Genomic DNA, 27,157 nt, shown 5'->3' on the forward strand with positions numbered 1-27,157 from the left:
CCCTTTAAGTCATAAACTGGCTACGTCCTGAAGAGGTTAAAGAAGTTACAGGTCTGTGACAGCCAAAAAAACCTGCTTGTTTGAAGGGGACCAAACACTTATTTTCCACCATAATTTGCACATTTTTAAAAAATCTTTAAAAATCAGAGAATGATTTTTTTTAAATTGTTTTCTCATTTTGTATCTCATAACTGAGATTCAACCTATGATGTCAATTAAGGGCCTCTCATCTTTTTAAGTAGGAGAACTTGCACGATTGGTGGATGACTAAATACTTTTCCCCGCTGTATATTCACAAGGTTTAATTCAATGAATCAGCTGTGACTGGAGTGTTCCTTTAACAATAAAAATACCTTTTAAAGGGGTCTTCTTCCAAACAATACACTGTCTTACCCACAGTTTCTGGAGGATCTCAAATTCTAAAGCCCCTTTTATGCGTGTGTTTCTGATGTACAGGACTTGCATCACACTATAATCCATTAGGGGAGATTCATCACAAGTGTCTTATAGCAGAACTGATCTAGTTATACAACTGAGGTAAAACTGTTGCCCATAGAAACCAATCAGAGCTCAAACTCCAGTGACCCCCGTTACTGGTGCCCTTGGCTGCCTGGTACCAGCATTCTGTTGTACCCATTTGGACGACCCGAAACCTGGTTCCGTTGATCCGCCTGGTGCTAGAATTGGGGGAGCTGCCAACCTGCTCTCTCCAAACCACGGCTCTTCTGATGTTACCTAGCTCTTGACGTCAGATTCAGCACCTCCGGCTAATTTACATGTTTTTAAAAATCTTTTTCTTTGTAAATGTGCCATTTCTTTATACACTGCAAACAGTTCTACTTAGGCTACATTCACACGACGTGTACCCGCCATACAGTATCACGACGGGCGCATGTCGGCGTTGGGGAGAGAGACGCTTACCCCCGTCCCTCTTCATAGTGATATACGGAGACATGTCCTATCTTTCTCCCGACTACGGAACGGTACGGCGCCGTGCGCCCATTGTTGTCTATGGGGGACATATATACACCCCCATACGGCCGTGTGAATTCCCCCCTAAGGCCGGCGCCACAGAAACGCCGATGCGATCGGCCCGAGGCCCGCCCCGGTGGGCACGACTTTGTTTGCGTTTGCAAGCGCAGACAAAGCGCCACGTGTGTCGCCGGCCTTAGTGCTGTACATCTACCATCAGTGAAAATGCAACGTAATTAGAAAAATCTCCTCTTCTCAACTGTTGTATTGTGTTTCAAAACGCTTGCGTTACCGCCATGTCTGAACACTCCCTGAGGATATGCCATAGATGTCCAAAATGGAAATACCCCTTTAAATTCCAACTCATGTGGAAATGTAACAGGACAAGAAAGTCACTTGTCAGCAGATATGGAAGATAGGTGTTTTCTGGGCTCAGACATGACCCTATGTTTGGTTTCATACCACTCCTGGACCTGGTGTAATGCGCATATAATACCAACACACCCAAATAATTCCATTAAATTAGCCAGAGCACTAAAAAAAGGTGGACAAACTAAATTTTCCAGGTAACATAGGCTGATAAGTGAGAAAGTTTTTTGTATAAACCAAAATTCCACCACAAAAAACCTTGGTATAAACCTACCAACCTGTATGAACATAAACCTGAGGTAACTACGTCATGGCTTTTCTTCATGAAGTAACTGGAAATTTCGTTAAACTTTAAACTAAACCATTGTTTTGTTTTTTTTGTCATTTCCTCTCATTCACATTGTCAGTCACATCCTCCCGCTCCTCGGTGACTACCACACGGCGTCGTCGTCGTCGACGCGTCACCGTACGTAAAGAACTTTCCGAGGCGGTTTGTAGAGGACACCACCGCGCATGCGCTGACTAGCGGAATCGGAACGTTGGTATGGGCGGAGCTAAGACTCCGGCGGTCGTTCTGTTTGAGTGACAGCTCCCGTGCGAACGGAGGCGTGGCTTTTGGATCCTGACTGACAGGTAAGATCCGCGCAGTGATAAGTGGATGGGGCGGGGCCCGCGGCGTTTGAGTGACAGCTCCGGTGGGACGTGGTGGGCGTGGTGTGGAGCTGTCTATAGAGGAGACGCTGGAAGCGGAGGGCGGAATGGTAATACGTTACTTGCTGCTAGAGATAAAGAGGGGAGGAAATGAGAGAGGCGGCTGCGGCCTCCCCTGTGCAGAGCCTGCCATAGACCCTCACTACAACAGGTAAGACAGGTATGAGCACCATGTACCATGTATAGCAGGAGGCCCTGCATCTACTACTAACCCTATGGGGTCAGGGTCCTTTAAAAATGGCAGCCCCCATGCTTTGTGCATGTATATACAGCCTGTGTATAGGTTACATCAGTATATACTGAGCTGTTCATGTCAGACTTGTGCAAAAATGTAGTATCTGGTTGTTGCAGGTATTGATGGCGGTTTTATACCGCCATCCCATGACACATATTGCAATAAAATCTGATATTTGCAAGATTGTGGGTAATTCTGTGTAGGGCGGCTCAGTAGATGACACGTTATATGCTGATATATATATACGTATATAACGGGAGATATTTTTGCTGTTATGTTATAATGGTGTATGTGATCACATAGAACAGTGGTGGCGAACCTGTGGCACTCGGAGCCTTTTCTGTGAGCACTCGGGCAATCACCCCAGGACAGAGTTCACCAAATAGGACCAAATCCACCAAATCTTCCTGCAGTCCGAGGCAACTTAAGAGATGCTGCTCTCAGCGCTATTTTTAAGTGAAACATCATTGGCTGTTTGGAACTATGGGGAAAGTGAGGAGGTGTTGACAGAACTGCAATACCTTTTGAGGTCCTCATTCTGGACCTACCATTCTTCCTCTACAGAGAGACCCTGGAGAGAAGCTACAATGAGAGTCTTTCTTTCAACTATATTGGTGGCCTCAGGTGCCGATACGATTGAAAGATGTGGAAGAACACGTCAGAGTTTGATCAGGGTGCTATCAGGGTTTGGTCAGTGAAAAACGCACATTTTGCATCAGAGTGCAATCAGTTTACAGTCAGAGTTTGTTCAGTGTCTCAGTTTTTCACGTGCGTTTTCAATGCAATTTCAATGCGTTTTTCACGCGCAGGTAATGTGCGTGAAATGGACTTAGGGCTGAGCTCTATCTTTTCTATGGCAATTGATTCGTGCAAAACGCATTGCACTTGCAAGTGTCTCAGAGTGCAATGCGTTTTTGATTCGTCTCCATAGACTTGTATGGTGTGTTTTTCACGCGCGTGACTTGCAAAAGTAGAGCTTAAAACGCGCGTGTGTGCGTGAAAAAAAAAAAAAAGCAAGTCTGAAAAGACCCATTGATTACAATGGGGGTCATTTACTAAGGGCCTGATTCGCGTTTTCCCGACGTGTTACCCGAATATTTCCGATTTGCGCCGCTTGTACATGAATTGCCCCGGGTTTTTGGCGCACGCGATCGGATTGTGGCGCATCGGGGCCGGCATGCGCGCGACAGAAATCGGGGGGGCGTGGCCGAACGAAAACCCGACGTATTCGGAAAAACCGCCGCATTTAAAAACCGAAAATGTGTCGCTTGGGGAGCGCTCACCTTCACCTTCTATGGGATGGTGCATTCCGGCGCGTTAAGATTATTTTCGGCGCTGCAGCGCCACCTGGTGGACGGCGGAGGAACTACCATCTTAAATCCCAGCCGGACCCGAATCCTGTGCAGAGAACGCGCCGCTGGATCGCGAATGGGCCGGGTAAGTAAATGTGCCCTAATGTGTCAGAGTGCAATGCAGGTTCAGCACGTCAAAAGCATGCGCAGAAAACGTGTATGAAAAACGCAAGTGTGAAAGGGGCCTAAGTTACTGCTTAAAATGCCATGTTGGCATTTTACGGTAAATAAGTGGATTTTGGTTGTAGCTTGGGCACTTGGTCTCCAAAAGGTTCGCCATCACTGACATAGAATGAACATAGTGCGTCATCTCATAGGTTCGTCATGTTTTAATGAAAAAATTGTTAGGCAAAGTTCACATACTGTCATCGCGATCACAAAACTGCATTTTCTTATAGTGACACCAGAGAAACGCCCCCACCCCTCCCATGGTGAGATGTGTCTGATTTCCATCATTTAGCAGTATCTGTGATGATCCTGGTCATGACCGCTTAAAGAGTAGCCGTCATTTCAGATGATTTTTGATATTGTGGGGAGGGGGCAGTTGTGAACATTTTTCTAATGTACTTCCTTAACAAATTCTCCTTAGGCTACATTCACATGAACGGAACATGGCTACGGGACAGTACGGCGGCCGTATATACGTCCCCCATACGGTCGTCTCAATGTAGCCTTAGTTTGTAAAGTAACAGGCTGTAAAGTGCCCTCTAGTGACAATGTTACTTCTTCATTGCTAGGTAAAAAATGTCTACAGGATTGAAGACAGATCTCTCTCTTCTCTCCTGTTTTCTACACAGTGGTGAGTGTTAGCCCTTTCTACTCTCTCCCCTGGCTGCAGTATGCTTTGAGCATACTTTTCAAACATCAAGCTGAAAGTTAAGAGGTTAATCCTCACTACCAGAGCTGTTTAACCAAACACAGGGATATCAGATGTGAGCTCATGTAGCCTCTATGGGAGGGAATAGTTTTATTTATTACTATATTTAGTGGACCTTCCATTACACATCAGGAAAAAAAATGTGGATTGCTGCTCCATTTTTATTTGCCACGGAATGTAACCAGCGGAGGTCTGAACGTGGCCTGATGTGAGACCGCTACAATCTGCAGTCTGCCTTGATAGGCTGCGACAGATTCGGGAGAAAGTGTATGTCAGTTTAGGTGGAAGATACAAGGCCTAGGAAATATAGATTCCCCCAATAGAACCTGATATAACTGATCTGAGCTCAGCATGTCTGTTCAGTCCAGTGATACAATGTTCGGTTCTCTAGCACATGGAGCATTTTTTTGGACTAAACTCGCTTGTGGGCAAGCAGCTTAAAAAAAGGACCTGTCGCCTATAAAAACTGCACTAGGAGACGCTTACTAATGTAAGCACCTCCTAGTGCTCAAACAGAAGCAACAGTGTTACACTGCTAGCATTATTGGATAACCTCTGATTCATGAGGGGGCGGTCCCTCCTTTCCCGGACCGCCCTGCCCACTCCATAGGCCAGCGGTGAGTGCCACACGTCATGCGGCAGACACCACCCTAATCCCCCCCCCCCTTCATGAATTTGCCGGACCACTGCCAGCGCGTTCCAGCGTTTCTAGTGTGCATCGCGGCAGAGTTTAACGTTATAGGAGGTTTTCGATAATTCTAGCAGCGTAACAGTGCTGCGTCTTTTTTAGCACTAGGAGCTGCTTATTTTAGTAAGCTGCTTATTTTACTACTTATTTTAGTAGGAGCTGCTTATTTTAGTAAGCGGCTCCTCGTGACATTTTTATAGGAGACCGGTCCTCTTTAAGCACGACATTGCTGTACTTGCGCTGATCCTAAATGGCTGTCTGCGTTACAATTGTACTGGTTGTTATGGGATACTGTCAACAAACTTGTCAGATGCAATATTAATAGCTTAGCTTGGGCACTAGGACACTATACACATTAGATAAACATCGGCTGAACCTGCCATAGTGTGTCAGGGGATGTCCTGGTATCCCCCACCCACAGATGATGTAAGGTAAGGGTCAGACATGGATACACTTTTAATCCATACATAATGGTGCACATTTACTTGCACAGTCCAGTCGCGATCCCGCGGCGCGTTGTCTGACAAGGATTCGGGTCTGCCGGGATTCACTAAGGTCGTGCGCCTGATTTCCACCAAGTGTCGCTGCTGCGACGACGTCCTTCGGGGTTCACCTTCTTCTTCTCGGTGCATGTGAGTGCTGATCTTGCGACACAATTCTTTTTTTAAATTTCGTGGTTTGTCCGAATCCGTCAGGTTGTCCAACGGCAACGCCCCCCATTTCTGTTGCGGTGCCGATGCGCCACAATCCGACCGTGTTCGCCAAAACCCGGGGCGATTCAGCGCATAACGGTGCGCATCTGAAGTGTTTGGGGAAAACCCGACGGAATTGTGTCCGCAGGACCCTTAGTTAATGTGCCCCAATGCATTGGTTGGTCCTCTTCCCATTCAGAACACTTGCATTCTCAGAACACTATGCATTTATAAGGGGGGGGGGGGGGGGGGGGGGGGTTAGTCCAGGGGACTGCAGTGATGTTACGTCTATAACTATGAATCTGTAGAAACTTATTTGTGGCTGGAAAAATAAATTTAAAATAAGCCAGACTGTACCTCTGTGTCAGATGTTACATTGTGCATTAAATGCGGTATTATATTAGCATATAATATGACTTTTATGCTGCCGTTGCTGTACAACCTGCAGGTTTTATTACAGCAAGCACAAGGTGTGACGGTTGTGATCACTTCTATCCGCGCAGCTATCGCTAGGCTTTGTCACAGTGACACGGTGAGGCATGTAGGACAATACCTGCTGCGGTCCTGATTTTTATCATCCTCCCATTGTGGTTTTTCCAAAGATTAGCTTAGAAAGGAAAATATTAAAGGGGTTCTCCACTTTCTATTGTTGTCCCCTATCCACAGGACAGTAGATGACAATCTGATCGTTGAGGATCTGACCACCAGGATTGCACAAACTCTCATAAGCTGATACATGGGAGGTACAAAGATGTCCAAATGCTGTTCTTGTGAGAAGAGGGGTAGACTATAACACTTGGGACATCTCCTTTAATGTTTGAAGGTGAATTCTGGGGAGGCAGCATAAGGGGATGAAATGTACAATAAAATCCCTTACTAGTTTAATCACCTTCCACTTCAGTGCGCCCCTCCAGTCTCTATTTACTGTCCTGCTGCAAAGATGTTACACATGACCCAGCAGCCAATCACTGGCCTCGGCAGTCCCGTGCTGGCACCATTGGTCACATGTATGAAATATCATCATTGCACAGCATTGGATCGACAGGGGATTACGCAGGTAGGTTTCTTTACACTAGGGGAGGGGGGGGGGGGATTATTTAATTCCCTGTTAAAAAAAGAAAAATTGATCTACCCAGCAAAAGGACTTCTGTATCATACAAGATTTTCTAGCAGAGCCTCTGCACACTGCCTATAGTGTCTCCCCGCCTGGCTTCTCCCATAACGCCGTCCACATGTCTTTCATTAGGCAGTGACTCACTGGAGTTAAATTAAATTTGGGAGCCATTGAGGCATGTACTGTACATCTTCCTGTCCTGCTGAAAATACTGTTACCATGTTTATGCCATGATTACAGTGTGAGGCTGCCAATGATGTCTGTTGCACTGAACTACCCGCTTATGTCATTTGTTTGCTCCAAGCCAGTGATCTACAACCTGGGCCTCTCTAGCTTTGGAAGAAGTACAGGCCCCAGCATGATGGGAGTTGTAGTTTCGCCACAGCTGGAGAACAACTCACTGAAGACTATTAATCTAACCTATGGCCACTCTAGCAAATGGGCCATTTATTAGAGGGGGTTTCCACTTCGGCATACAGTGTCTGATGACGTTGCATTGTCTGCACACATGAGGTCTGGGCCAATCCCTGGCCTCGGTAGTCCCATGTCAGCCCTAGGCTTGGCCCAGATGTCAGGAGTGCAGTGAATGTGACTTCATAAGAGAAGAATAGAAGATCCGTGGGTGTTGTGTGTGTTGTGGGGGTTTTTTTCCCCCTTCTAATTTTTCCCGGATTTTGTGTAAAAATAAATAAATAAAAAATTGAGGGGGGGAGGGGGCGACCATTTAAAGGGGAATTTCCAGGAGTAATAGAAATCCCTCGGGCCACAAGCAGGCAAATCAAATTCTACTTGCCTAGCTCCTGGGTTCCAAAAACTTACTGACTTCGCCCAGCCATAAGTTCTGGGGTGGGGGTGGGAGTTATGAAACCTACTTTATTTAATCCATGGCCTCCTCTGAGTACTAGTGTAACACAGGAACTGGGCCAAAGGGGTTTCCAGAATTGCTGGTAAAACTCTTTTAAAGGGGTACTTTTAAAGGGATATTTTTCCAAAACCCCTACAGATGAGCTGATGAAAATCGGTAACATGGTCTGTAAATTCATGTAAATGGGGTTGAGCTTCAACACCATGCAAAGCACCATAGAATGCAATATACTGCCCTGTGCATGGTAGCAAATTAAAGGGGTTGTCCATAGGTTGACTAACGTGGCTGCTTTCTTTTAAAACTGCACCATACCTGACCATGGTTTGTGCTGGTGTTGCAGCTCAGCTGTATGGAGATGGATGGAGCTGAATTACATTTCCACACACTTCCCAGGAGGTGGTTTCAACATCGGGGCAAGCCCTTTGAGACCAAAGCACTTGCCTGAATGATAGGTGATCATTAAAAAAAAAAAAAAAAAAAAATTCTGGAAAAAACACTTAAACTGCCTCACCACAGGACCACCATCCCATATTGCTTCCAGTACAGGAAAGAAGTCCTGCAGGTAGGAAGTGACTCCTAGCATCATAGATGAGTGACTGTGATGCTGGGAGTCCTGGTCTGGCCCAGTATACAGTGCAGGATAAATGGGTGACATATGGTCCATATTTCATTCTGAATACACTCCCTATCCCAGTCTTCGAGCGCCCATCTGCTGTGGATATTGTCACTCAGACTCGCTCCATTGATCCCTTCCATGACTTGTGTCCTTTATATAATAGCTGCATCACACAATAAGGAGATGTGATCCTATTTGCCCACGTTGGGCCATATCTGCAGGTAAACTGGATCTGATTTTCCTTCTTGTAACCCTAACATTTTCCATAAAGTGTGTGTGTGTGGGGGGTGGAAGGGTATTTTCCTTCTTGGTAAGGCTCATTTTTCTCCCCTTGGTGCTGATGTGCTGTCATGTTGAATAATGACACTGCGCGCTTTGTAGTGTCTGCCTCCCCCTTTTTATAAATTAAATGTTCCAGCAAGTGCGGAGTATGGCCGCAGTTAACAGCCCATATCGGCTGCCTGCGAACAAAAGCATCATTCATGGAGGCATAGGTACCAGCGCTTACATTACGTAACTTTGCCTCATCTCTTCTGAGATCATCTGCTGTATTGAGATCGCCCGTGCTGGGATTTTTACTTTTTATTTTATTTTTTTCGATTTGTAATGTAATAGCCCTGCAGTCAAACCTTTTAGCTAAAAGTGAATTACAAAGGAGGAAAATGCACACAATTTTATTACACAATTATATTTAGTTTTTCTTATTTCATGGTTTCCTGGCCTCTGGTATTTGGCTGCTGCAAAAAGTGCAAGTGTTTAGATAAATTTTGTGAACACTAAAGGGTCATTCCTACGAAGACAATATTCTTAAATATACTTGGGATAACCAAGTAACACCTTCTCTAATTCGACTCTGATTCTAATGTCAACAAAAATTGCAACATGTATCAATCATGCTGTTTACAATTTGGTTGCCCCTGGATCCAACCATGAATCTTCTGACTATGGCTGGATTCTCCTAAATAGCTTCTCTTGTCTGCACACTGCAGTGCTCTCTTCCTCTTGCCCCTCCCTCCTGCAAAACAAGACCAGCTCAGTCTCTGCACGCTGCCTGCAGGAAGTGCCTAACTCTACTACAGAAAAGATAAGTTCTTGATCCGAGGGGAGGAGGAGGCATATAGCAGAGCTGACTCTGACTTATTGATTAAGTGAGGCAGCACAGCTGAGTTTCATTGTGTCTTGTATTCATCTAATGACTCTAATCTCTCTCTTTTTCTATGTGCAGATATTAGTAGACTGTTCAGAAGCTAAATAAAAGTGTAGATAAATCCTGTACCCTTATCAGTAAATCCTGTACTCCTGTAAGCATATTGACAGCATCTCCTTATAGCACAGAGAAATCTTGAAATGTCTGCTTTCACACTCAGGAATTTTACACTGTGGTAGAACCAAAAAAAAATTGTAAAGTTAAAATGATCATTATTGTGTAAGGAATTTTTTAATGTCACCAGAATTTTACCCCTCACACCAGTAAAACCTAGTAAAGGGTTAAAAGTCCTTCCCATATAATGTAAAATGATCTGCCCCTGAGACCCTGTACCTTAATTACAGCTGGTATTCTGATATGCAAATGGTTAGACAAGAGTCAACTTCTGGAGAAGTCATCTTTTCTCCAGGCTGCAAGAGAACCACAATTCCCTCTTTTGATTGACAGCTCAGGGTCTCTTCAAATCTCGGCCTAAGCAGACAGGAAGTCCTTTCCCTGTCCTTACCAGAAGGTTGGAGCACTGTCTGGGAAACTGTAGATCTTCCCACCATTTTCATAAACCCCGTGATGAGCGGTAACAAGCAGTGGTGGGTGGAGCCAAAATGGACTAAGGCAGAAAAAGTTTGGCAGATTCAAGCAGGGATGCCTGCACCACGCTTTTCAAAAAGGCACAGGGAGGGGGTGAGTAAGGCTTATTGTGCCTGTTCTTGATGACTGGTTCCCTTTAATTAAAGGGAGCAGATCCGCAGTGACTTTGGAAGTGGAATGGTGCAAGAATGTGTGTATTTGATTCTAATAATTTGTGCAAACAGAGATAAGTTTTGGGTTTTTATTTTGGAACTTTTTTATGGGAAAAAAACCCACCCCAACACACATCAGTAAGTAATCAATCGAAATAATTTTAGTGAGTTTGGCAGCTCATCTAAAGACTCTTCTCTGGTGGCTGATACAGGTGAAGATGAGTAACAGACAAGTTTGAATTTGGGGAAATAAGGCAGAGCTAAAAGACCCTCCATTCTTATATTTTAATTTTATGCTAGGCAAGCATGTGTATGGGGGAGTCGGGAGAGCTAGCCAGTACCATTCCATTCATTTATCCAACTGCTCTCTAATGTGTATGGGACCCTAAAGAAAGCTCTGCTATCTCTTCAAGCTGCGGCATGTTCTGTCATGTCCTTGGACTATGGTTTTGTAGTTTAAAATATTACTTTATTGTGTACCAGACATAGGCTTCCTCTTTCTTTCCTCAAAAATCATTCCCAAAGACCATTTCTGTTGTGGGCGAACTCATACATATTGAAGCCACTGTTGCCATATGCTGTCAGCTTTACGCCAATTCCTTGGTGCCCACAAAACATGGTTGATTTGAGGGGAAAATCTAATCTGGTCTGACACTTGGCTAGCTTTGGGGAAATGGTGGCAATGGTTGTATACAAGTTCGACTCTCACCATCCATGTGTGCTCTATTGTTTCTGTTGGGCTGCTGGGAAAGGCTTATTGTTGGCCTGACCATCCAAGAGGAACAGGACCGGTGGAGGTACCAGTGGTTGGAGTTTCGCCCGTCAGCATATATGGGGTAAATTCTAATCTTGGGACAACCTATTCAAGTCCATGAACATGGGTGCCACTCGCCATTTTGCCTTGGAGGGAAGAATTATTTCATGGTGGAGAACTTCTTCTGACTTCACTATGTCCTCTACCATGGACAGGCCTTACATTCATCTAAAAATCTAGTAACGTATAAGTGCTTGCACCTCCTGCCTAGAAGTCTGCATCAGCTGAACTTTACGTGAACTGCTTCTCCTCCTGGTCCCACTGACGTAGGCGGTGAGAGAAGTATTACTTTTTATTTGTGTAATTGCCCGCGCTGCTGCTTGGACACCTGGTAAGGCGATCCCTTCTCCTTGGCTATGGGTCCCCGGGGTGCTGTCTGTTCTGCACAGATCACATCAGTCTCCTGGCTGTATTCTCCCAAGCCTGGCATTTCCATTTTCATTCTCATGCCCGAGTTATCAATTAGATGAGTGTGAATGTCTTTATTCTCCGAGACGCCGGGTTTAATTACTGGTTAAAGGAGGTTTTGCCCTCTAGTAATATGGAATACTATGGGGTTTGTGTATGCAACATGGGCGTAATAGACATGTGCGTTGCCCTGATCCCCATTGACCAGACGGGCTAAATCTTGGTGTTGGATGGAAGATAAGTTGAGCGTGTTGAATCTCCGCCACAATCCGTGTCCGAAACCCAAGCTATCGTCTCAGCCTTAGATTCAGCAAAAATCGAAAATTTAGAAATGTACGAGGATTGTATGTCCGGAATGCCATGTGTCATTAGTTGGTCAGACTCGTGATGCCTGTGTGTGGAGCGCTGAGTTGCTTGCAGCGACGGGAAATCGAACAACGTTTAATCTCATTACAGGACGTATTGAATGGTGCAGTGATTCTGTAATGGAGCTGTCTTGTGACTTCTGAGCCCCCTCCTCTTGTGTCTGACTGCGCAGGCGTGAAATTTGCTGCAGTGCATAGCGCTATTCTCCAGTCACTTGTGCCACCAAAACGTCCTCGACCCCTTGAGGCGCGTCCTCCACAAGACCTGTGAAGGCATCCCATGATATATGGGACAAAGATGTTGGCAGCAGATGTTCAGTCTTGTAAGTCGTGATGCACAACCTCTGTGGGTCACACCTATTTTTCCAGGACCACTCGTAGATCTTTAGTTTGATTTATTTATGGAGGCCAAATCACAAGCTTGATCTTTGAAAACACGGTTGGCTGGATTTAACAAACCTAACAGTTTGGCAGGATATGTTCTCCTACTGCATGAAGGCGGCCATGAAGAGGGTGTACTTTGTCTGTACAATGTTTAGTAGGTTGGTTTGTCACATCCATATGAACGTTGGGGGCATAGGGTTTCCCATGTGAACATGGCCAAAGGCATCACACTACCTTTAGCAATATAAGCTGTCATGGTGCCATCACAGCTTTTATATATTCTGCTGCTTCCATTGCTTCGTGGTCCAGTTCTGAGGCCCTCATGCCCCTTGTTGGTACTTTCGGTAAAAGATAAGGAGTCAGGAAGATCACTCTGAGCAGTGAAGGACACCTTCTTTGCCTAGCCAGCATTGACTTATTGCTCATCTTTGTCCAAAAATCTGCCAGACATTATTTGAGGGTCGTCCAGTCCCACAGAAAATGTCAGTTCAGACGATGTTATTCTATGTATTAAAAGGGTAAAAGTAGTCTACTGGGTGCTATAATAAATCTGTGTTTACTACTCTCCCTCATAGCTCACTATCCAGGTCCCCTCCACACTGCACTGCACCTGCTTGGACCTCTTATGGGAAGTACTGACCATACATGAACCCCATAAAACCTGATATTTGGTGATGCTCTGACACAGTCCTCTAGCCATTACAATCTTTCCCGCTCTCTGGCATCCTTACGCTTTGACCATTTTTCACGCTTTCAAGAAGGGATCTATTTGGCTTACTTTCGCTTGTCGTTTCTATATTTATTTTTTTAAATGGAAAAAAAAAACTCGCCAATTTACCTATTTAAAGTAAATAATAATTCTGTTGTCATATGCAAATGCTCTGAGAATAGTCACTTTTTGGCCAAAAGGAGTCACTTTTAGAGGCTGGACAGGGAGCATCATGTGCAGTGCTCCTATCGTGGGCTCTTCAGTAGCTCGAATTGGAAAGCTGAGAATCTTGCATGTTCTGAGGTGCTGTAGAGCCCACAATAGTGATGGTGTTGGTAGGATGCTCCCCTCCCAGCCTTTAGAAGTAACTCCACTCCTTTGCTCCACTCCACCTATCTTAGAAGTCTAGTTAAACAGGTGAGTTTCAACATAGAAGAGGGAACGCTAAAAAGGATATTTAATACCCTACGTAAAAGGGCTGCTGGTTTAGAGGTGTAAAAGTTGGTTGATAATTTAAGCAATGGTAACGGCACAGATTTCCGGCTGAACAAGAGTTTAGGGGGTCCTGTTTTTACTTCCGCAGTCTTCTTAAGAAGCACATTGTGGGAGCAGTGCCATGTCGTCAGTGGTTATGTTTTAGGGATTCTGCCATAAAGTTTTGTCATTCTCCAACCATGTTCCGTGGAAAATTTGTTTTGGTTGCTTCCGATCCAGGATGATGTAATTTATGACTGTGTGGGCCCGCCGCTATGTATTCCTGGCTTCTTGTTTAATTGAGCTATCCGTGTGTTTAATAGATTTGCTACTTATCTTGGAAAACCTTTTTTAACAGTACAAAATTCTGAATCTCATAGCTCTAGTGATTACCGCTGTTCCCCCTGATCAGTTGGGCCTTTGTTACTTCAAAATCCGTCCAGCCATTCAAAAGAAATGGCTCCTGAAAGTTTATATCGGCTCATGACAGCCAAGAGGGTGGTAACCTTTTTATGCAGCACACAGACACACCCCTGAGGAAAAAGGTTACCACCCACTTGGCTGTCATGAGCTGATTCACATAAAAACTTCTGGGGGAAAGTTCTTTTGATTGGTTAGACGGATTTTTAAGAAACAAACGCCAAATTGATCAGGAGCACAGCGGCTCTCACAGGAGGTATTACATCTTGTACTTGATTGCAGGTTGTCCTTGTCATTGGTTCAGAACCCAGTGATGATCTGCCTAGTATGGGCCATATGTAACAATAGACTATAACATATGGAAAATGTATATTGAGTGAAGGCACTCGGTCCTAGACTAGACATGGCTGAAGTTTTCCTGCCCTGCTTTGACTTTGCACATACCTGTTAAATTTTTTATTCCTGGTATCATATTATCTGGGTCAGCACTGATGTTATCTCCGCTCGGGCAGGTTTCCCGGGTTCTGCTGTGTATCCTGTACAGCTTTTCATAGACTTGTGTGGTTTAATAAAAACCTCTACAGAACCATGCACGTAAACACTCAGAACACATCTCCATTCTAAACTCTATTCCACCTTCCTTGCTTATTTTTTCCTAATATCTGCCATTTGGGAAGAGTCTGGAAGCCTTTATTCACATTAGGGGGTCGTCCAGTCCCACACAAATTCGGACAATGTTAATCTATTGTATAGGTATTAAAGGAGTAAAATTGCTACTGGGTGATGGTGACCTACTGTGTTTACTACGGTCTTCCATTGATCCAATACTGGTCCACTCCAACGTGCACTTCCTGTTCAACTTTCGACACTTCGGCTAGTCTCTATAGCATTGCACTTCTCTCTCCGTATATAGAAAACACTAAGTGAGGCCACACAGCTAATAAGTGGCTGCAACGGGCCACCACTACACCCATTGATTGGCTGTGTGGCCTCCCCTAGTGCTTCCGACTGCGTCTGGTGTCTTCCAGGAAGTGCCATGCTGTACAGCGGGGACTAGGTGCAGCGCTGCGGGAGCAAGAAAATGTACATTATTCTGTTACCAGAACCCAGCAGATTTCTTTTACAACATGTTATGTAGGTGATACCCATAATTCATTGCTGGATTAAAAATAGTAATATTGGCCTTAAAGGAAACCTACCACGAATCTACTGATGATAGATTTATCCTGCCTGCCTCTGCTCTAATCTGTAGTTTAATCATCCTGGAACATAACCTAACTTGTTAAAAACCTTTATATTAGCAATATGCAAATTTGGCTGCAGAGGCTACTGGGGCGTGGCGTAGCCTCTGCCTTAGCTTAGTGCCAGGCTAGTACACGCCCCAGTAGCCTCTGCAGTTAATTTACATATTACTAAAATAAAGTTTTTACCAAATTAGGTTAGGTTCCAGGATTATTAAATAACAGATTGGGGCAGAGGCAGCGGGAGGAATCTACCGTCAGAACTACTTCTCATGGTAGATTCCTGATGGAAGGTTTCCTTTAAGCTTGCATATGGTAGATGTAATAATGATTCGCAAAAATTATGCAGTGGACTTCTAGACAAATTTTAAAACTGTAAGGGTTTTTTTTTTTTTTTTTTTAATATTGTCCCGGTTTGTTTCCAGGCTACATCATGAACTGAAAATTGCATACCGTTTCTTCTAAAGCCGAGCCATGGACGACACAGAGTATGGCCTTTTTGTGGACTGGGATAAGATGGAGACTGGAGGGCAGGAGCTGAGCCCTAAAGTATTAAACTGTACAGACTTCCAGGAGCTTAAACAACTATCCCGTCAGGGATATTGGGCAAAAAGCCATTCGTTACGAGCCAAGGTGTATCAAAAACTGATAAAGGAGATCCCGTGTCGTACAGTAACCCCCGATTCTAGCGTCTACAGGGACATTGTGGGAAAACTAGTGGGTAAGCGGAACGCCAGTACCCTACCTCTGCCAGAGTTTGTCGACGATCGTCAGGTTCCCAGCTATTGTCTAAATTCTGAAGGCATCGGAGCTGTTCGGAAAATTCTGTTGTGCATCTCCAACCAATTCCCAGACATATCCTTCTGCCCGGTCCTTCCATCTCTGGTGGCCCTTCTCCTCCACTATAGCCAAGATGAGGCCGAATGTTTTGAAAGTGTTTCCAGAATACTGGCATGCAATGACCCAAACAGACGACTTGTGGATCAGACTTTCTTGGCCTTCGAGTCGTCATGTATGACATTCGGGGATCTTGCTGGCAAATACTGCCAGGGACCTCACAAACTGATGGTGGCTGTGTCTGAAGATGTCCTCGAGGTTTATTCTGACTGGCAGAGGTGGCTTTTTGGAGACTTGCCCTTCACTTATGTTGCACGTCTATTTGATGTGTTTCTGGTGGAGGGATATAAGGTGTTATACAGAGTGGCCCTAGCTCTACTCAAGTTCTTTCACAAGGTAAGAGGTGGCCAACCAATGGAGTCCAACAACGTAAAAGAAGACCTCCAAACATTTGTGAGGGACATTGGCAAGTCTGTAACTCCTGAAAAGCTCTTGGAGAAGGCATTTGCTATCCGACTTTTCTCCCGTAAGGAGATTCATCTGCTTCACATGGCAAATGAGAAAGCTCTGCAGCAGAAGGGGATTACTGTGAAACAGAAGAGGTAAGTAGCCACTATCTGCTAATATAATGATGTTCCCAGATACTTACCTTTTTCCTTATAGGTTATCTAATGGAGCTGTAGTAGTTGGAGTTCTTAAGGCTATAAACTGAAGCAGACAGCTCCATTCTCTGAGTAGTGGCCAGGACAGGTAATGCAGCATAACTCTCATATGGTAGCTGATCTGCAGGAACAAGTTCTGGCCACTACAAAGAAAATGGTGCTGTCCCCTTACTGTTCCTTACTATGGGCATTGACTAGTGGTCCATGATTTGCAGGTGTCAGACCTGCACTTATCTGATATTAATGATCTGTTGTAAAGGTCGGTCATCAATTTTATCAAGTCGCCATATTTTACTGCTGTGCTCTGCATTGACCCGCTTCACAGTCCCTCCCCTTTAGTATTAATTCTCAAACCTCCTACAACTTTTACCCAAAGGGAAGAGATGGTAGATCTGTTCAATGCAGAGAACCTAAGAGCACAACAGTGTGAGGACACATCCCTACAAGCTAACAATCCTGGAATATAAATCTATATGTCACAGTCCTGCTGCTACTAACAGCATACACAAAGGTATCATTGCACATCTCTCCAGTTTTGAATGATCCATGCTGCCGACCCATTCCCATTAAGAGGGACCACCTGCTCCGGTGAGGAGTATTGTATTTGGATGAAAGCTATCATAAAGTTCAGACTCCTGGATATGGAGCCATTTACACAGCTGATTCTGGGGTTTTGCTGGTTTGTCGCCATGCTGTAGATTCTTTGCTGCGCTTTCACATTGAGACTATTTTCTTTCCGAGGTGAAATTCCGATGGATCTGGTCAGTGGTTTAATGCGAGATCTTTTCACTGATGATATTTTTTCCCTCCCCCTGTTTTCTCTTCCTACTTCTCTCCTCTTCTGCTGTCCCTTTTCCAGAGTAAAGTCTCCCGCCCGGTAAGTGACCTTGCTGTCTCCCTTCCTCTCATTACCCCCCAGAGCTGACTTCTTGCTTGCTCTCCCATAACGCCGGCTCGGCTTTGCTGTTCTGCCTCTCTAACAACCCCCTTCAAGCATTGGACTGCAGAATTTTTTTTTTTTATTATTTTATTTATTTTTTTGCAGACATTTTTCCTAATTACTAAATTTTACCCCCTGCATTTATGAATCGCTATGTTTGCACATTATTTAATGTAATCCAAACTAGACCTTTAGGCTTTGCATTAGTGTTGACGCTGCTGCCAGGTAATGTTGCTGCTTATTCCATGCTAATATTGGCAATCTGATCTTCAATACAGCATGAGCATGTATTAATTCCCCGTAATATTTACAGTAATCTAAGTTCATGCAGCTGATCATTCAAAATAAAACCTCACATTAAGTCTTCATGGTAACAGACTACACACACACATTTGTGTAGTCCGATCATGCTGCTTTACCCATTTCCATTGCTTCTGATCTACATTGAGTAACGTAAAGGGTGCCCAACAGCTCTAGATCCCCATTTCTAGGTTATTTTAACACATTAAAGGACCTCTACCACCAAGATAAAGGGCTATATGCAAATAAGTCTGTGAGGCTCCAGGCTCTGTAGGTGCTAATGGAGTGTGGAGCCCCTCAGGCTCATTTGCATACAGTCTTTCATCCTGGTGGTAGATGTCCTTTAATGTCCTACAAAGAATTGACTGTAAAGCTGGATATAGCATTTATACTCCTATCTATGGTATCTGGACCCAGATTACATGGTGAAACAGTTAACAAGATCTATATACACAATTTGCAGGAACAGTTCTTTATGTCGGGGATGTCTGTCTGTACTGTAGTGACTCTGTATCCCTGACTACATTGACGTCATGAATTTTTAATACCATTTTTTTTAGCGTGTCCGTTCACAAGAACAAAACCTTTGTTCCACTCTAGTCAAGTAGAGGTGTGACCGAGAAATCTAGACCTCCACATGACACCTAATACCGGCTCATTGTTTCATACTGTACATCGATCCCATAAACCGGGGGACTCTTACATCCCACCAAGCTTGTAAGTTTTTGTGGGTGTAATACATGCTAGTAGTTGCAGCTAATGGAATTATTTCACTGCAATTGGGTTACAGCTGGTAACCGGTCAGGGCTATATGGGACGTTAAAACGCCCACCTTATTAAACACGCTATTCCCGGGTGATCAGCTGCTAGAAAACTCAATTTCCATTCCCATAAGGACCTTTTGGGTAGGACCTCTAGGCGTTCATACACTCCTATTCCTCGTGCCTATAATCATGCACAGTCAGCTTGGCTGAGCTGCATGTGCTCACCATGACTAGGCAGTGTCAGACCTATGGCGGCTGCTTATGTGCTTTTAAGGAAAAAAGGATTGTAATTATTCAAAATAAATTTGGCAACTTTTTTTTTTTTTTTTTTTTTTTTTTTTATGGAGTGAAGGAGGTGGTACCAGAAGTCCCATAGCAGTAAATCAAGTGGAGGTCACCTGTGGTCCATTCATAATGAGTCATAATACTTTCTCCAAAAAACACCTTTGTCCATAGGCTGTGCCTGGAATTGCAGCTTATAGGGACAGAGATGCTACGTCGGCTTTATGTAAAATGTAGTCGTCACATGGGGTGACTATTCCTGGGGGATTATATAATCATAATTTGACAACGTTGCATGTGCTTTTCTAGCCTATTGAGCTTCTAGGAAGTGTTCGACGCCAAATAACAGATCTGCTTGTTAAGACGACGTCTTTCTACCATGTCCTATAGAGCCGGCAGAGCTCTGTGCCTTGTACCAGGTCAGTAATCGCTCTCTACGTTGCTTACGTTTCTCCTGCCTAATGATCTTCTCCACCCCACGTTTCTGACAGACAGAATGTCCACCTGGCTGTCCACGCTGAAAACTTCAAGTCTGAGATTGTGAGTGTGAAAGAAATGAGGGACATCTGGTCCTGGATCCCGGAAAGATTTGCCCTCTGCCAGCCGCTCCTGCTGTACACCAACCAAGAACATGGCAACAGTCTGAGCAGGTAGGTGTCCGTATGAGACGTGTAGGGTGGTGGGTTGTGTATATGGAGAAGATGCATCTACACAGGGCATGCATCCAGAACATCCATGGGGCACAAGAGCTTTCCATAGGGCTGGTAAGTGGTGGAAACCTATGGGTAATGTAAGCCACTACATGACCGTACAATGACATACATAGAAGATACACCTATACATAAAGTTTACATCCAGTGTGCACTGCTAAACTATCTAAAATGTACCCTAAAATTCCCTACGTGGGAAGAGGGAGATCCCATAAGCTGGAAGTTCCCTAACCACCCATCTCCTGTATCCTGCTGCACTCCTTCGGAAAGGATGTTGAAAAGTACAGGCGGTCCCCTACTTAAGGATACCCGACTTACAGACAACCCATAGTTACAGACAGACCCCTCTGAACTATGGTGAAGCTCTCTGGATGTTTCTATAGTCCCAGATTGCAATGATCAGCTGTAAGGTGTCTGTAATGAAGCTTTATTGATAATCCTTGGTCGCATTACAGCAAAAAATGTTTAAAATCCAATTGGCACTGGGGCCAAAAATTTTTTTTTTTTGTCTGGATCTACAATTATAAAATATACAGTTTCGATGTACATACAAATTCAACTTAAGAACAAACCTCCGGACCCCATCTTGTACGTAACCCGGGGACTGCCTGTAGATCTGATGGTAGATTCCTTCTGCTGCCTTTGCCCTATACTGTAATTTAATAATCCTGGAACATAACCTAATTTGTTATAACCTTTATTTTAGTAATATGTAAATTGGCTGCAGAGGCTACTGGGGCGTGGAGTAGCCTTAGCTCCCAGTGCCCGGACAGGCTAGTACACCCCCCAGTAGCCTCTGCAGTAAATTTACATATTACTAAAATAAAGTTTTTAACAAGTTAGGTTCCAGGATTGTTAAATTACAGATTAGGGCAGAGGCAGCAGGAGGAATCTACCATCACATCTACTTCTGATTCCTCATGGTAGGTTTTTTTTTTTTTTTTTTTTAATTTAAGATTAAAATATCTTATTTGGTCAAGAAACGATGCTTTCATTGCCAGGTTTTACTTGCACTGTGAAGGACATGAGCCCACCCTGCTCCTCATCAAGACCAGCAACCAGGAGGTGAGTGCCCCCCGGCCTGTGTGTATAATCCTATAAAAGCAGTGGTCATTTCTATGCTGCACCCCAATAATTCAATAATATAATACAATCCTCTATGTTGCATCCAACGTCCTCCAGTCCTTATATCCATCTGCTGGTTTCTTCCTAGGTGTGCGGTGCGTTTTTGTCTACTGATTGGAGCGAACGGAGGAAAAGCGGGAACAAGCTAAGCTTTTTTGGGACTGGAGAATGCTTTGTATTTCGGGTAAGGACTTGTTCATTTAAAGTATCCAGACATTTAACCCTTCAATATACATTGTGGATAATATTTCGCCCCCAGCATTTCTCCATCTGCAGCCTTTTCTACAGGGGTTGAGCTTCTGGTTACATGGACCCACAGCAATTGGAAGAATAGAGATAAAGTCCATTAGACTTTATACCAAAACAGACATGTCCTGTAGAAGTGAACTGGGCACACGCAGATCCACTTTGCAGACCTGAACACTTTAAGGGGTGATCAGTCCCTCTTTGGAGTCCCAGTGATGTTGAAATATTGCAGAATCGGACAAAGGGGAGGGGTTTATATTATAGATAATATAGAGAGGTGGCTGCAGCCAGTTGTCTTGGAGCTAGGAAGCAGGAAGAACAATGCTATTGACCACTAGCAGATTTTAGCCTGGGAATAATGTTCTTACTGTATACATTTCTTCTCCTCATGTTCTCACAGCTGCAGCCAGAGGTGGAGCGCTATGAGTGGGTAATAATAAAACATCCAGAGCTCGGGAGAGTGACGACAGCTACAGATAAGGAGCCTAATTCTACCCAGGAAATCCCAAACACCTCTGACCCCTCCAATCGCCTTTCACCCTTCTTGGCCACTCGTCATTTCAACCTCCCATCAAAAACCGCCTCCATGTTTATGGCGGGGAGCACAGAATGCATCATCATAGGTACGTCACTCCTACCTCCTAGGCATTCATGTAGAGGGAATAAGGAATGAATAATCCCAAAACATGGCTGAAATATAGACATGTTTTCAATCTGTCTGCTTTAGGGGAAAGAAATTGACTCTGACTTGTAGACATTCTTGACAGTGCCTAGCAAATTTATAAAATCTGCACTATGTCTGTAGTTTTTCTTTAAATGGCATAATAGTGAGTGCATCTTTGGAGTATAATACAGGATGTAATTAAGGATCAGTAGAGGATAAGTAATGTCACGTATGTACACAGTGACTGCACCAGCAGCAGAATAGTGAGTGCAGCTCTGGGGTATAATACAGGATGTAATTAAGGATCAGTAGAGGATAAGTAATGTCACGTATGTACACAGTGACTGCACCAGCAGCAGAATAGTGAGTGCAGCTCTGGGGTATAATACAGGATGTAACTCAGGATCAGTACAGGATAAGTAATGCCATGTATGTACAGTGACTGCACCACCAGCAGAATAGTGAGTGGCTACTACCATGGGGGATATTACTATATACACTGGTCCTGAATTTATTATGTAACCATATGCAGCAAACGTCATGCTCCCTCTGGTGGTGAATGCAGACAGTCATAATATATTTAGGTCTGTGTATCTCCACTAGGTTTTTTGTTTTTGTATTGAACCCTGGATATGGCATATGCCCTATAACCTGACCATTGTGCTCCCACAGGAGGTGGCGATGGACAAGCCTTGTATCTGGATTCTGATCTGAACTATGGCCGAACCAGTCACTGCAATACATTCAACAACCAGCCTCTGTGCTCCGAAACCTTCCAGATCGCCACGATTGAAGTGTGGGGCTTCAAGGACAATCTAAACAATGACGAGCGCTCCTCTGCGTTACTGTGAGGTTGTCTTCTTCATATCATTAGTGTGTAATTCTGGGGGGGTCCGGTATGGAGGCATCTGATGGAGCTCCGGCCTATTATCAATGTGCGGAGGTGCAGTGCTGGATGTTAAATGCTTATTCCCCGGGTGTTCATGGTCTCTTTCACTTGTTTCAGTGACTTCCTTCAGTGATAAAGTATCTCATTGGACCAAGCTGAACTGTGCCCCTTCCAGCCCCTGAGCTGGTCCTCATTATAAGTCATTCCTGGCGATGGAGGCGCATTGTAGACCCGTTTTGTGTGTCCATCCCTCTCCTGTGTGTTTTGCTGTGAGGACCTACCCTAAGGTCCTGTCTCCTTGTGTTTAGAATGTGTTCTTCCTCCTGTCGCCCCTCCTATACACTACCAGCAATCATTAGAAGGACCAATTACATGAAAGTCCCTGATTCTGGATAATGTGAGAATACATGGATTGTCCTGAGTCTGTCGCCTTGTGAGTGGTGAATATTTCGGGAATAAAAGTCAATCTCAGGCAGTGGTTTCACTTTATTTTTCCATTATTGCAATCTCATGGTTAATGTAAACACAAAATTAAACTATACCCGGGTGAATAGTCATCATACCTGGTGCCCTTGTATGTTGGGGGCAGATTTGGCTTATGGTATTGGTTCAGGGCTGGATCTGAGCTGTAGGGAAGAATATTATAATTGTTCCATATCAGCCATCACCATTTTATTACTTGTATAGCGCCACCTAGCTGCGTATACACCACAGCACATGCCTATACAGAAGAAACTTTAACCTTATTAACCCATATCACATGCTACAAGGCATGTCTCCTCATCTTCCTGCCCTGCTCTGTAAATGGTTAATGGATGTTAGTGCTGACTGCATTGGTTAACCATTAACCGGACAGTCCCTGATTTGAAAAGAAAACTAAAAGAAACTTCTCTACCACTGAACATTTTACAATTTTTTTGGGATGCAGAATATTAGAGGGATTGGTTTATCTCCCACTGATCCTTTTGTCCCCTCCCTTTTTGGATTTCAGGATTTGGCCAGCTGGAGTTCACCTCGTGTCCACTAGATGGCAGCAGTGATAAGATTTCCAGCACATGATAATCATCATTATTGCCTCTGGTGATGATGTCTTCCAGGCGGGTAATGGGCACATCCTATTTAGTTATTCTAATCCCAGCTTATTATAGTGTCTCCTTCAGACTGATAATTCTCAGTCTCTCTTAGTGCACAGAAAGAACTGCAGTATTCTAGGTTTCTGAAGAACCAACACCTGGAAGATGGCATGTTAACTTGGTGTATTTAAGGGATTTTCCTGTTTTTTGTAAATGTAGGTATAATGGGGAAACTGTTCTGTTGACCCTTTAACCTTATTCCCTGCCATGTAAAAATCCCAATAACTGATACAGTCCTGAGGATAGTCTTTCCTCTGTAAAATTAATTGCTTTATTTATTATATAGCGCACACAGATTCCACAGCGCTGCACAGAGCTTGCTAGATCGGTCCCTGTCCCCATGGGGCTCACAATCTAATCACCCTACCAGTATGTTTTGGAGTGTGGGAGGACCTGGAGGAAACCCACGCAGACACGGAGAGAACATACAAACTCTTTGCACATGTTGACCTGGATGGGACTTGAATCCAAGACCCCAGCGCTGCAAGGCTGTAGTGCTAACCACTGAGCCACCGTGTTACTCTGTGCCTCCTCTCTGTTCTTGGCTTTGCATCTCACGGAGTGATCTCATATTAGAGCCTGCCCTGATCACAACTCTGCATATTGTCGGAGAGGAGAGAATCCTACTACTTACAAATTATGCCCCACACTCCAAATGAATGGCGCATGCACAGATTTGGGGGCTGTGAAATGATGTCATACATACTGGTGGCAATAGCCGGCCACAGGAATTAGTAGCAGCGCTGCTGTGTGTGCACTAAGGTCCCTTATTTTCATATAGAAATACCGATAAAATCCATCAGCAAGTAACACTTGTGGATTTTACCTCTCCCATTGTGTGTGTTTCTTATTATTCCACAAATTTTGAAAGAATTGATGTATGACAAATCTTGTAATCCACATCAATTCTTTCTTGTTTAAAGGCCAAACAGATCAAAGCCATAACACAAACCGGGTATGTTATGTTGGAATCGGGTCCGATGTGAAACATCTAGGTAGTAGCTATAGTACTATCTTGTGTGCCCTTCTAGGGGGAGGGTATTAGCAGAATAAAATATCATTGACTTTACTGTCCCTGTATTGTACTTTTTGGATTTTTCATGTGAAGTTCTAGCAGTGAAGCCTCTTTCTCCCAGATGTGGGCTCTGCATTGGTTGAGGACCCTGGTGCACCACACGGCACAAATAGTAATCGGAGCAGTGTACCTGTGTGACCATGGGAGTAAACAGAAGCTTTCTATAGAAGGACAGCAAGCGGAGATCTAGAAAACCATGGAGAATTGTTACAGACGGTAACAGTCCCATGGACTCTTTTAGGTGGATTTTTTTATGCCCCTGCATTAAAAACAAAAATGATTGTCTTTCAGTTTTCTGGCACAGGTCTAGTAGTATGTTTTGTGTCCAACTCGCTGTGTGATAGTCAGGCCTCAGGCACACAGTCCAGGTTTTCTGTAACAAAATCCACAGGCCTAACCCTAAGTGTAAAAATAGTAAAAAGATGTTCCCTTGTTTCTCCAAGGGAGGCAGTGTTGTTTAAGAAAATACATCTCAGACATGGTGCGCCATTATTGTGCTCTGGTGATGATGCAAGTACATGGATTTTTGTTGCTTTAACAATTTTTCCAATTTATTTTTTTTCTTTGATAACTGTGCCTTGAGTAGTTAGTATGACTCCTACTCTGTCTACATAGAATATATGATGTTTATCTGACAAGTGTGGCTCTTGCAGGACTGGTGTAGTATTGTGTATCTGCATGCCTAGAGGGGCACCTCTGATTATATTCCTTTTATGGCTTCTTTACTCCTCCACGGTTACCCTGTCTGAACACATGTCCCAGCAGCAGAATGGCTCTTATGGATGGGGTACCCTGGTCTTTGACAGAGGATAAAGCTGCAAGATTACCCCTTGTACCAAGGCTGCAGAGATTGCTACTGGACCTGAAGATTGAGTAGGCCCTAACCCTGTTTAGCAGTTACCAGTATTATATTAAATAACGGCATACAATAAGCTGGGTGTCCCTTTTTTACACGTTTTAAATTTTAACTCAACTTAAAGAAGTATTTATACAACCCCTTTAAGGACATGTCTCTTGTAATGGGTGGAGGGGTCATGGACGCCTCCTTCTGTTCCGTACAATACCAGGGGAGGGTTGTTAATGGCCAAACATCACTATGGCATCTCCCACATTCACATAGACAGTGCGGGAGACGCTGAGCAGCAATTTCCTGCACTCCCATCCCAATGAATAGAGCTGCACAATGTATTCTAGATCTGCTGCTCCTTCTGTTTGGTGAGAATAGGCTTCCCATTTTCTGGATTGATGGGGGTCCGTTCTTGTGATCGGTGGGGGTACTAGCAGTTAGACCGATTTCCCACCAGAGGATAACTTGCTGATCAGTGGGGGTCTCAGTGCTGAGATTGTCATGCGAGGCCGTCTACTCCGTTAGTCTGAGGAGCGACGAGGGGTCCAACAGACCCCGTGTTTTTGCGATCTGCAGTGGTCTCGGCACTGAGATCCCCACTGATCAGCAAGTTAGGCACTAGCCATGGGATAGGGCCTAACTTTGCTTCGTGGGAAAACCCCTTTAATATTCATTGTTACATTTTAAAGTAATGTTTCTCTGGATGCGGCCGAGATGCTATACCAGATATAGTCCATAGACAGAAGAGTGGTGCTGTTTCTGTAAATAAATCCTATCCCTCGATCACCCTGTCTCACAAAATACAAGGGTAGTAAACCATTAAACACACACAGTATGGATAGATCACACACAATGTTTCCCTGTGTTGTTCCTGGAAACATGTAACCCTTTACATCCTGTCAACTGATACATTGCAAAATCTTTCCTTCCCCTTGCAGCAAACTACTAGTGTGCCGCGCCTATGAGAAAAGAATTGTGCAGCTGTAATACTATGGGAAATATGGGGCTGCGGATATTAACTTTCTACCATGTTTTATTTGTTTGGTTTTTTTTTTTATTATATATATACCTTTTGTACGTTTAAATCAGGGTTATATCTCCTGCTTGTACAGTCAGCAGGAGCCTACAAGGAGGGCACGAATCGGGCATGGGAGAAAGATAACTCTACAGGTGAAAAACTCAATCAGTTGGTCAGCCGGACATGTGTGGTGCAGCTGCGTTCACACGCGGCGTTTGCATTGCGTTTTGAAATTAAATAAACAGGTGAGGAGCGGAAGTTTTGCCTAATTGCATTGTGTTAACATTGGGTTTCATAAATGCAATGTGAAAGCTATGTGATCAGACAAATCTCCTCTCCACAGCTGTTGTATTGCGTTCTGAAAACGCAACATGTGACCGCAGCTTTTAAAGGGGTTTCCATTTTACACTAT

At 44.1% G+C, this 27,157-nt stretch overlaps 1 protein-coding gene and 1 long non-coding RNA gene across 10 annotated transcripts in view; one reads left to right on the forward strand and one right to left on the reverse strand.

Moving 5' to 3' along the window:
- Window positions 1-1,885, reverse strand: part of LOC140074919 (uncharacterized) — a 304,822-nt gene extending 302,937 nt beyond the window's left edge. For 3 of the 6 annotated variants that reach the window (XR_011849310.1, XR_011849309.1, XR_011849308.1), the window contains exon 1: window positions 1,620-1,882. This is a non-coding gene — a long non-coding RNA (uncharacterized lncRNA). Of the gene's footprint in view, window positions 1-1,619 lie in introns of all 6 variants that reach the window. The other 3 variants (XR_011849312.1, XR_011849311.1, XR_011849313.1) reach the window with 3 other exon arrangements.
- Window positions 1,862-23,147, forward strand: TBC1D24 (TBC1 domain family member 24). 4 transcript variants are annotated; one of them, XM_072120240.1, is made up of 8 exons: window positions 1,862-1,974; window positions 15,679-16,692; window positions 17,612-17,629; window positions 19,530-19,688; window positions 20,750-20,813; window positions 20,962-21,057; window positions 21,520-21,742; window positions 22,456-23,147. In XM_072120240.1, exons 2-8 carry the CDS (start codon window positions 15,728-15,730, stop codon window positions 22,632-22,634), a joined length of 1,704 nt encoding a protein of 567 aa, XP_071976341.1. In that variant the 5' UTR covers window positions 1,862-1,974; window positions 15,679-15,727; the 3' UTR covers window positions 22,635-23,147. The 4 variants fall into 4 exon arrangements, with proteins under 4 accessions (XP_071976341.1, XP_071976340.1, XP_071976338.1 ...); XM_072120239.1 differs by lacking the exon at window positions 1,862-1,974 and adding an exon at window positions 2,019-2,212; XM_072120237.1 differs by lacking the exon at window positions 1,862-1,974 and adding an exon at window positions 2,020-2,203.
- The last annotated feature ends 4,010 nt before the right edge of the window (window positions 23,148-27,157 follow it).

This window comes from Engystomops pustulosus, chromosome 8 (genome assembly GCF_040894005.1).
Source record: "Engystomops pustulosus chromosome 8, aEngPut4.maternal, whole genome shotgun sequence".
Classification (NCBI taxonomy): domain Eukaryota; kingdom Metazoa; phylum Chordata; class Amphibia; order Anura; family Leptodactylidae; genus Engystomops; species Engystomops pustulosus.